General features: G+C 33.1%; 1 protein-coding gene across 1 annotated transcript; it reads right to left on the minus strand.

Annotated features, from left to right (window-relative positions):
* Positions 1 to 429: 429 nt before the first annotated feature.
* On the minus strand, positions 430 to 10,297 carry LOC107462626 (E3 ubiquitin-protein ligase UPL6). Its single transcript, XM_016081251.3, has 26 exons — positions 9,903 to 10,297; positions 9,612 to 9,709; positions 9,362 to 9,489; positions 8,744 to 8,855; positions 8,277 to 8,457; positions 7,849 to 8,031; positions 7,169 to 7,351; positions 6,556 to 6,631; positions 6,252 to 6,370; positions 5,840 to 6,141; positions 5,568 to 5,664; positions 5,170 to 5,313; positions 4,673 to 4,756; positions 4,508 to 4,594; positions 4,202 to 4,342; positions 3,963 to 4,088; positions 3,648 to 3,746; positions 3,402 to 3,469; positions 2,741 to 2,807; positions 2,169 to 2,339; positions 1,999 to 2,088; positions 1,675 to 1,755; positions 1,318 to 1,391; positions 1,163 to 1,234; positions 893 to 982; positions 430 to 782 (listed from the first exon to the last, which is right to left on the minus strand). The coding sequence occupies exons 1-26, from the start codon at positions 10,059 to 10,061 to the stop codon at positions 716 to 718; spliced, it is 3,099 nt and encodes a 1,032-aa protein (XP_015936737.1). The 5' UTR covers positions 10,062 to 10,297; the 3' UTR covers positions 430 to 715.
* Positions 10,298 to 12,049: the final 1,752 nt, after the last annotated feature.

Here is a 12,049-nt window from a genome sequence, read left to right on the forward strand (position 1 = left end):
ACCGTATATTGACCAGAGAATTACTGATCACCTCAACTCTTTTACTATGATTGCATTTTAGTAACTAAAATTTCTAGTATTCAAATTTTGGCTATTTTAACTAATTTAAAAAATGATCATTATACGAGCTTACTCCTTAACATGCCACATTTGCCTCCAAGTTAACGGAGCAAACATGCCATTGACGTCCGGTTACTTTCAACAGACGATGCCAGACTTCCATGTATAGAAAATCAGTTTCCTACTTCCATAGATACTTTTGTTAGCATTTGCAAATTCATAAATACAAATGATTGTCTCTCCTTTTTGTGCGCGTACAAATCTTTTCATTTTTTCGTCAAAATGTTCCAGCAACTCTCTTTCTATTTGAACACTGGAGTGTGGAGTTCTATTTTAATTAATTAATGATCAGAGAATAGAACAAATCAATTATGATTAAAAACATAATTGAATTGATTTTACAGTTTCCAATGACACTTTATATATGTACATTCAGAGAGAATACATTGATGAGCAATATCATGTAGGAATATATATACAATATACAATAATAATAGTAATAATAATAATAATAATAATAATAATAATTTTATTCTTAGTTGTCTGCCATCTGATTATTTTGTCGTCTCCCATGCCGCTCTAACAGTGTGTCCATAAGCCATTCCTCTTCCCTCCAACAGCATCCAGCTAAATTTTCCGATTTACATTACCCCCTTTAACTTAAATCAAAACCAGCATCGGCATTTATGGCATAAAGCAATTTGGTTTCCAATTGCTCCTTACTGCACCATTAATTATAAAATGGGTACATTTGTTAGCAAGCAATGACACATTCAAAGAACTCAACATAGGCACCGTTTTCTCAATCTAAGAAAACTAGCTTAGGACAAACCTTTGATAAGGTGGAAGCTTTAGCAGATTCATACAAGTAGCTGACGTTGGTAATCGGTCAAGAGCTTCCTCCGATGCAGTACCAGCAGCCCTATAAGAACAGCAGGCATTAGACAATTCCACTTGGCCTCATTAATTACTCTTCTAACATAATAAATTGTGGTTAGAGAAAACAATTTTGGATCATATTTTCATTATTTTACAAAATTAATGTTACGGACAGATCGTCGATATCAGAAATTCAGAATATAATTTCTGTAGTATCATTCACCTTTGTATGCAAAACAAAGGTTCAAGATATCGGAAACCCAGCAATGGTCCACGAGAGCAACCTGTCACAAACCTATAGAAAGGTTAAGTTTGTTATCCATGCTGAACTCAGTAATAAAAAAGGGCTATTAAATCATATATCTATGTTTATCTTACTTCAGAAATTTCTTCCTGTTTTCCAATGAAAAGCCTTTGAGAATCTCCCAAAACATCTCAATCACATAATGATCCTATCAGAAGAACACACTTGTTAGAATTTAGAAGTGCCTACTTCAAAGATCAATGTGACGTGTGTGTGTTGGCCACCGATACCTTCTTTCAGTCTTTCTTTTTCCCCACTATTGATTAATATCATGGATTTGACCCTAGTTCTTATGTATATATCTAATGATAAGAAGCCAGAAAGACTTAAAAAAAAAGTCTCAAACTGATTTTTTAGCATGACTATAGTATCATTTGAGTGTTTCTGCTAAGGATTTACTGACTAAACAACATAGGCGCCAAAGAGCTTACACTGTGATAGCCTCCTGCATAGTTGGTATGCTGCCGCAGATCATCGACATCCAAGCTCTCCAGTGAACCTGATATCAAAAGCTGTGGAAAACAATAATCTCAAGCAAGTTAGGTAAAATATCACAAAACAACAAATATTCATTTTATTTTCATTCTCTTTTGAAACTAACTTGATGTTTATGCAAAAGCAATGAAAATGGCACCATCCAGTTTGATCAAATATCAACACAATGGAAGAGCAAGTATTGAAAATAAAGATTATTACGGAAAAAAGAGAACCACAAAGCTTTCAAAACACAAAAGTGGACAGGCTTATAACACAACCTGAAGTTCATGTTCATTAAACATGTCAATCCAATCCTTCTGAATAAGTTGCTGAAATCCCCTCAAGAAATGAGAACTTTGTTGGCGTATCTGAAAGCATACTTATTTTTATTATACAATGGAAAGAGGAATTGATTTTGCAGTACAAGATGCAATCCGAGTTACTTCACCTGAAAATTCAAGCGGTGATTTGCTACAAGATGAATAAAAGTAATGACATTGTCATTAGTAACACGTAGATTCCTTCCCCCCGGGAGCAGTTCCTCCTCTGTTTGCTCACCATATTCATTGTTTACTATCACAAAGTATAATTCCAAGTCTGATATGTCACCATCATAATGCTGTCGAACAAAATAAGATCATGAGGGCAAAGATTGAGACATTACAAAAACAGAAGAATGTCCAACAAGGAAACTGACCACCTTTACAATTGTGTCGTGCTCAACTAAACCCAAAGTCCACGTGAGAACATTATTTAATTGCAATGTAAAAATGCTCTACAATTTCAATTCACTTCAAAAGTGCAATGTTGTAGATGCAAATATGCTAAAGACAAAAAGAACAGACCTATTTCAATTGCATGAAATCTTACCCAATTTCCAACAAAATTGCAGAGATAAATTAACAACAAACATGGAGAAACAAAGGTTATACATTTTTCTTATCTATTGGATGCATATGCTAAAAAGAATAAGATTTTCCAAAGAACTGAGACAGATAGAAGCCAAAGAAGTGGCATTACCTTGAGAAAAATAAGATGGCGATATAATTCTGGGTCCAAGGAAGGCAAGTCATTCAAATAGTTGTACCTGATGTAATGGGAATTAGAGGAATAATAAGAAGGCAAGAACTATAGCAACTTATAATAAATAGCATGGTGATGCCAGCTTTTCTTCTAACATTTAATAGGACTTTTGCAAATTCAGAGTCAAACCACTTGCTAAAGTAGTAAATCAACAAACACCAACTTCATAATTTGTCTTTATATTTTCACCTAGCAAATCTAGACAAATAACTGCTTTATCTATGAAAACCTCTTCAATACGAAAAAGGGTATTGGGCAGAATGCAGTATATTACTAAGTATTTAATACACTAAAACCAATCCATTAAAAACTTTGAGCTGAATTTTGTAATTTTTTTCACATCTTGTAAGCCATAAGATTTACTTCTATTAACTAGGAACTGCATGTGGTTAATTAATTCCTAGAAATAGTATTTCTACCATCTACACATTTAAAAAATTGTTAAATATTTTCATTTATGCTTTGTGAATCTCACAATAGCAAATGCAGATACAAACATATATTCTAATGTAACGAAATCCAGGATTTGAACATTGAAAAAGTTCAATTTAAATGAATAAACTACCTAAAGCAGAGCAAAAGACTCCTTGAGTCTTACTTTTGTTTAAGTTTGCTCAAGAAGAATGTAGCAAATGGTATATCAACCAGAATTCCTTCAAACATGGCCTGCAATATAATGATAACGGTGAACTACAGTTCCAATTAAGCAGTATAGGAAAAGGATGCGGACCTATTCAAACTAAGTGATAAAAGATAGAATAGCATGCAGTATTAGATTACTAGATTCAGTCATTTCAATGTAAAGGTCCACTTTATTCAAGAGCAAAAAGGCAGGAGAACACACCTTTGCAAGAAGAGTGCCAAGAAAGTGGAAAAATTGGAAATGTTGTTCATGTATCATTCCTGATCCAGGATTAGGATAAAGCAGGTGATCTGCTGTTTCCTGGATGCGTTGACATACAGCAAGTCAAGAATCAATAATCCATAATGTCCACACCACAAATATAAAGAAAACAAAGGGAGCAGAATTGAAGAAACTTCAATCAGTTCCCCCACAAAATTGGAACCATATTTTTCACTTGCTACAGTAATCTTAAATTTGGTAACAATGGATTCTATGTCAAAATAACCAAAAAGAAGAGCATAATGTTTATATGACCTTGAACAATCCATACTGCACATCAAAGGCAGCACGTGTGATGTTCTCCATAAAATCTTTGAATATTCCACCACCATCGATTCCCGCCTCTTCAACTCCAAATTCATTGACAAAAGTCACACGAATCTGTAAAGCAGAATAACAAACAGTCACTCTTATACAAGGACTTAATGGTTCTCTCAAAGAAGGGTTGGCAATCATTCATAAATTCGGTACTAGGTCTTAGACAAAAATTTTACCAGTCCTCGAAGATTATCTTCGGACAACTGACTCATTTGATTATAAGCATCTTCTAAAATGCGATCTCGTTTTATTCTGAACCGGTTTCGAGTAAATCCAGCCTGAGAACCATGTCTTTGCCTAACTGCAGCTAGTTGAGACTGTTGAAACAGTAACTACATTATAGTCCGGTAAATTGTAATGAAATCCAACATATAATTATATGCAGAAACTTATGAAAACTATTCCATTGTTGTCTATTAAATAAAACAATCATACAGAGGTAACCATTATCAAAATAAAAGCCAAGCAGAGTAGATTCTTACAGAGAATATTTTAACCCTGCTCGTAAATGGTATCAAGAAAGGGGCCTGCTTCAAAATTTCATTTGCTCGTGTGTTTTCTGTTACAGCCTGTGGGAAAAGGATTATACAACTAGCAACCTAAGCTTTTGTTCATATAACCTTAAAAATCAATGATAATGAAAATACCTGGGAGATAAAAAAGTCATTCACCCCATCTGCATGAAAATCACTGGGGGATGTAAACTGCCGCCTGTTGTTCCAATCTTGCAGCTTAGGGAGGTAAATCAAAACACAAGTGAGAAAAAAGTCATTGTATTATAAGGTTACTCATAGCAAATGCACATGGATTTCTCTTCCAGGAGCAAATATCAAAGATCCCATAACGTGGATTATAAGACTAAGGAAAACCCAAATAATTTTTTTTAAAAAAATAAAAAAAGTAATTAGAGATGAAAGAGTGGGAGTAGAAGATATCCAGTCTAACTGTTTATTAGTGATAGACACTCGCTGAAATTCTCAGAGGAATAGAGCAAATAAGCTATAGACAACACCCTAGCTTAAAGCAAAACCCTAAGAAACACCCTTTGCCACATAAATGATCTAAGAATATAATTTTCCAGAATAATAGTTAAAAAGAAAAAGAAGGGGGAAAAAAAGATATACAACCTATGGATTATCTCTACCTGTGAAAGAAGCTCAGAAACCACAATGCTAACCCTCTGTTGAATAGCTTCAACAGACTGCCTCTTACTAGCCGAACTGGCTGAAGCAGATTTCAGCAAATTAGGATTTGTGGTATGATTTACCCACAGCAGCTGCCATAAAGCCTGCACAAACCGAAAATTAACATGAAAAAGTTGTAACTGCAAATACATTTGGAATTGGAATTTTAGCAGAAACCATGGGCAGCTTTAGACTATATTCTTGGCTTAAGTGTTAAGACCACCAGTTTACAAAAGGTATGACATATTGGTCGCATATATATAATGAAAATTTAATACACCTTATCAGGTGCCGACTCTGTATCTGTTAACAAACCTTTTTTCCCTAAGGAGTTCAATCATAAAATTCTCAATCTTACCTGTCTCAATATAATGATAAGGCTTCTGATATCCTTCAGTGACAGTGGCCTCTCCTGCTCATAAAATTCCTCATTATCGACTATCATAAGCATGTGCCTGGTAAGAAAAAAAACTGCTTAAGTATACACTTAAATAGTTAAAATCAGTTAGCTCAGTGTAAAATATCAAACATTTTAAGAGGGGAAAAAACGAGACAACAATGAGCAAGAGAAGACAGTCTGTGAACCCATACAAGCATTTATTGAAGAAGACCATGGTAAAAATGTCTTACTTGTAGACAGGACAGAATACAGCCAGTGGTAACAGCCAACCAGGTGCATCACCTGAGAGGTATGATAACCACTCAGACAAAGATGACCATTTCTTATTTTCATGGCACCGCTTCATAAAATTCCAAAGCATAGGAACAAGTTCAGTTCTGTAAGCAAGCACAGTCATAATCCGTTCCATGGGAAGTTTGTTGAAGGTAACATACAAAAACCCACAAGCTGCACCAACAGCTGCCACCTCTCTATCATCTGGTCCATACTCTAAAGCATTGACAGATGAAATCTCTCTAAATAGTATATTTGTCTGCATATGTCAAAAGATAGTTACGGATCAATTTTAAATAGAATACAAAGAAAATTGGAAATCAAACAATTGACATGCTAAATACAAACGTCATTTGCAACATGGTATACCAGATGTAGAAGGAAGCGAGGGTTTATGGCATTATAAATCTGCTGCTCCAGTTTCTTATCTAAAGCTACTTCCGCAGCTGCTTCATCTTCAATCATATCGTCATCAAGAATCATTGAACCTGATGCAAACAACACCAAATCAAGAGTAGTACTGAACACTAAGGACAGCCATCTCAATTTCGTAAGACTATAATAAATTTTAAAACCATAGATTTTACAATGATATTCTTTTATGTAATTAATTGATCCAGAGAATGAAAGCTTCAAATGAAAGAAAAATTGAGGATACAATAAGAAGGCATACTTTCTCTATTATCAGATGTTCTCACAGAAGGAAGTGCCTCCATTAGAAAGGTAGTAACAGCAGCAAGATCTACGGCCTGAGTGAAAACAATAATAAGGAAGTTAAGGCGAAGGTTCAAACTTCAACTCCATGGCTGAAAAAAAGAAGTCACTTTCAATGTCAAATATAGCGTCATTTGATCCATGTAGCCGACCCCACCTAATAGGATAAGGCTTTGTTGTTGTTTTTGCTGCTGTTGTTGTTAATGTCAAATGTAAAGAATAATGCTGTAGAACTCTATTAATTAATATAAAGTCTAAATTCAATCCAGTGGCACATTTTACACATTCTAGATATTCAACTTCTTCGCCCAAAAGAAGGAAAGAAATATATTGACAATTAATCCTTTTCCATTAAAATCAACGTCAAATTTGAAGTCGCTATTTGTATAATCTTTAACTTCGAATATATCATTACATCCTTTGTAAATAAATTCAATATCAAAGTTCCTTCTGAATCAAATGTATATCCATCAAGACAACAACTTTTTTCACCAAGTAAGGTGAGATATATCAGAGAAATTAAATAGTGAAAGATAATAACATATGAAATACTGCAGCTATAAACACTTTACCATATCAAATGAACACGCAGGCTGAGATAAAGCAACTCCAGATGTTTCTAATATATTTCCAAGCATACATGCATAGCTAGGAACTTCATTTGACATATCTTTGGGTAGCGAATTGATTAGATTTTGCCCAAATGTTGCCATATGATGAATATAATGTTGACTCATGCCCTCTGCTGCAAAAACCTGAGTACGAAGAACAAACAAAATAGATGTGAACAAATAAAGATTAAAGCAGCAGATCAGGAAAATGGCAAAAACACAAGGGGTCACTCCAGGGAAAAGATAGGAGACATCAAGAAGACACTAACGACCCGGGGGGTGGAGCCAAAAAGGAAAAGGAGTGTTAAAATAAGTCACTCTTAATCATCTCAAGCATTTATTGAACCATTTACCCTGAAGAGTTTGATCCTTTGGCTTTTCAAGATTTTTATCATCGAGGTTTCTAGTTCTATGTTACTTCGTTGATTCTGTTTATATTGTAATAAAACATTTCCTGCTTACAGTTTTTATCCTTAACATTTATGAAACAGATAGACATCCTCATAGACTTTCTTTTTGGATAAAAGGAATCAGTGGTAAGAAGGTGGGTTAGTGCAATCCTTCTTGACTCATACCGTAATACATCTCTTAAAATATTAGCCATCACGCAACCCCAACAAATGGAAATATGCAACACGTACCTGTCTTAAGTTTGGGAAGAGATGCCACACGAATGGAATAGTAATGATCTGTGATGCAAAGCTATATCTTGGATTGATATCTGAACAAACACATGGTTTCTGACCAATGTGACAAATTACAACCATAAGAAGACGCTCCAACGATGATCCTTTTCCAATGGGAAAATAATTTTCTGCATTACCCTGCAGCAGATCACTAGATACTTTAAGCATTTATATGACAAATGATATAATATGGAAAAGGAATAAGATCTAAATGACATTTAGTCAAAGTCATCTGTAAACAGGATGGGATAAAAAACTTTCATCATATAATGCATATGCAGAAACCTAACAAGCAGCAATTTGGGACCTAGCTCACTCCCATATTTCTGAAACACCTCACAATCTGAAAAATCATAAAATAACTGGACTTTGAAAGATGTTACCTTTCCTGTAAGGATAATCTCTCTGAGTAGCCCTAATGCATTGTTTTGAAAGAGATATCCTACTATCTTGCAGCTCCATGGCAATTTGGGATCAATTAACAATACTATAACTTCCAATAAAGGCACAGCCGACGCATCCAATTCCTCAGGACTCAATAAAAGCTGATCCTTCAACTGATTTCTATTCCGCAAAAACATTACATAAGAGAGCTAGTAAAGAAACCCAAAACCTAAGTAGCAAAGTATAAGGACTTCTAAAAGTTATAATGAGATTTAAAAAATTCAAAACCCAACAATGGAATATGCTTCAAAAATATCCATGATGAGTACAAACTTCTCTCTAAGAAGGCCGTGAAATAAATGCATATCAGTGGCATCAAAATTATATCAAAGAGAACAACAACAATTAGCTAGATTCAAAAGAGCCAAAGGCCCAGAAAATAATGGATATAGACCATGGAACTAACCTATTCTGATGTAGTGCACAAATACAAGAATATACAAGTTGCTTCACTCGGTAATTCACCAAACCACCCGTGGATGAGTAATCCACACCAGCAAAATGTTTGACAACATCCCCTGCAGCAGACATATTAGTTCTCTAATAGAAGAACAGAAGCAAGTATCTACAGTATTATAGTATACCCACAATATTGTTTCAAACATAATTTGGGTTTCCGATAAATAGAGTTTATAAACAAAAGGAAGATAACAAACAATAGGGAGAAGAGACACAAAAAATAAAAAATAAAAATTGACATTGAAAACTGCCACTTTAGCATATTCAGCAGAATTTGAATTCTGTGAAATTCATTCCTATTTTTCCCTTTTAATGATAAAAGGAATTCAAAAAGGACAACTTCATGCACATCCAAAATGTCACTTGGAAAGATGTACAGCTTAACCAGACACAAAACAATAACCATTTAGTAAGTTGGTTACAGCACAAATCCCTTCGTCGTTGGATTAAATGAACAGATGTAAAACAAGTATACATTCCACTCCATAAATTCTTTCCAAACACCTAAAGATACTTTTAGAGTCGTGTAAAAGCAATGGCGAAAGGAACGTTAATCAACATTTACCATCTTCGTGAACGAACTGCTGAAGCAATCGGCATATCTGCACGAGAACTAAAAAATCATCTATATTGTCTGCCTTAAAGAAATAAAGGAACTGGCGAAGGAAATCAGAGTTGACACAGAAAGAATTCCTGAATCCACAGAAAACCATATCAACAACTCGGGGTTACAAAATGGCACAATGTTCAAGTAAGATGGTGCCAAAACAAAACTAATCACTAAGCTAAATTCAGGGACGAAAATCAAATTTCACCTGTCTACATTCTGGCAGTACTTGCCATAGGTCTTGTAGAACTGCTCTCGCAACCTAGACTTTTCAAGTCTGACATCTTTTCTCCCTCTGAAGCATTTCTGCAGCTAGAATACGTCAACCATTTGCCACAACACGCATAAAACGAAGCTGATTTTTTTCCACTACAACTAAATTGAGCTAAACTACGACAAACCAGAAACTCTAACTAACTCCGCAACAAATCCACTACTATATGATGATGAATTGAGCAAGTTCGAGTACGACAAGTAAATGCAATGAGTAATGCAAAACCTGAATTTTGAGCGCAGCAGAGTTCTGTTGACGGTGCCAGAGGCGGCGGTTGCGTTCGACGCGAGTCTGTTCTAGAAGGTTCTTCCTGTCCCTTTCCTTGGAGCTGCGACCGCCCAAATCGACGCGCTTCCGCGTAGAAGGATCGCCGCTGAAGAACATTTTGTCGGTTGCTAATTTAGAAGTGGAGCGATTCAGGCCCTAGCTTCCATAGAAGAACGAAGATCGAAGGAGGCAAAGTGAGAGCTGAGGTGGCTTCAGGTGAAAGAAAAGAAAAGTGGTGCCCTAGAATACACTGAATGAATCCCAAAACCTCGGAAGCTACTTCTTGTTCAGAGCGGCAGAGAAGAAGAAAAGAAGAAAAGAGAAAGCAGGTTTATAAGAAACTGGATTCCCAATTCTCCAGTTAATTAAAATGCAACATTAAAATATTATTAGAACTTTATTTATACACTAAAAAGTAAAAACAACTATTATATATTTATCTTAATGAATGATTTTTTTTTATAGTATCTCTTAGGCCCAGTTTGGTAACCAACTTAATTAAACTCCTTTTGATAAAATAACTTAAACAATAAATAACTCTTAAAAGTAATTTATAAATAAGTTATTTTGTGTTTAGATTTTTAATTCTAAAAGTGCTTATTTTATAGAAATGTGATGAATAGTAAAAATATTATAAGAGAAGTCATTTTTTTACTTCTCTATAAATTCCTAAATAGCTTCTTAGAAAATTGCAATTTGATTTTAAAAATCGCACCAGATATTAATACTACTACTTTTCATAAGTCAAAAGTTAAAAAAAGTTACTTCTAAAGTTTTCCAAACAGGCCCTTAGTGTTTGTTGGATTGAGTGAGTTTCTAAAAAAGTATTTTTTATAATTTTTTTAATTTTATAAGAAAATAAAAATAATTTTATGTTTGAATAACTCATACAAAAAGATTTTTTTATTTATCAATTATATAGAGCTTATTTGGGTGAAATTTTAATAAAATATCTTTTTTAAATTATCTTTTTCTAAAAGATTTTATGAAAAAGTAAAAATAATTTTATATTTAGATATTTCATGCAAAAGGATCTTTTTATATACTAATTATGTTTCGGTATAATAATATAAAAGTACTTTTTTGTTTATTTATTAGATACAAAAATATCTTTTAAAAAAAGATATAAATTGTAATTTCTCAAAAAAAAGATATTTATTTTAATTTTTTTAGTGCTTTTATTTTTACTACTAGAAATTTGTCAAATACGGTAAAAAATGAAAAAAATATCTTTTTTATTAAAATAATGGCACCCAAATGAGCTCTATATATTTGGACATATCATATAAAGATACTTTTTGTTTATTTATTATATAAAAAAATATTATTTTAAAAAAATCTTTAAAAAAAGATGTAAATTGTAATTTTTTAAAAAAGATGTTTTTTATGTATTTTTATTTTTATTACTAGAAATTTACCAAAAATACTAAAAAATTAAAAATATATATTTTTATCAATTTAATAGCACTTAAACAAGCATTTAATCCGATAAAATAATAAATAATCCACGAATTTGAATTTTATTTAAAAATATAATAAGTTGCTACATGTACAAATAAGATTTAAATTTTAATATTTATTTAAATAAACGAGTGAATTAACTACTTTACCATCAAAAGTTGGTTAACAAAAAAATTATTAACATCCCAAACTATTGAAGGGAATAACGAGAATAGATTTTTTAATTTTTTTCTTCAATTATTTCATAGAATGTAATTTTTTACTTTATATTTTTTAAGTGAGATCAAAGAAATTTCATCTTACTAAATAATTGAGAAAAAAATTGAGAAGATTAAAAATTGGATAAACAATGGGCCTAATCATTTAGGTATTATAATGGGGAAAGATTAAATCCAAAAGTTGTAAAGTTAGTTATTAAGTTCACTTTCACGTCATTTTGGGTCTGAGGAAGCTTTTAATTTTTAGGCATATCCAAAATAGGCCCAGAAATTTACTTTTAAAAGTATAAAACAATCCCCATGGGCCTTGGAAGCCGAATTCAGAACGAATTATGTGGATGGTGGGCTCTCCAAACATAAGACCAAAAAGAGAATTTTAAGAGCAAACTACCAAAGAAACCTAACCACTAAAGAACAAGTTGACAA

Source organism: Arachis duranensis, chromosome 1 (genome assembly GCF_000817695.3).
Source record: "Arachis duranensis cultivar V14167 chromosome 1, aradu.V14167.gnm2.J7QH, whole genome shotgun sequence".
Taxonomy (NCBI): Eukaryota; Viridiplantae; Streptophyta; class Magnoliopsida; order Fabales; family Fabaceae; genus Arachis; species Arachis duranensis.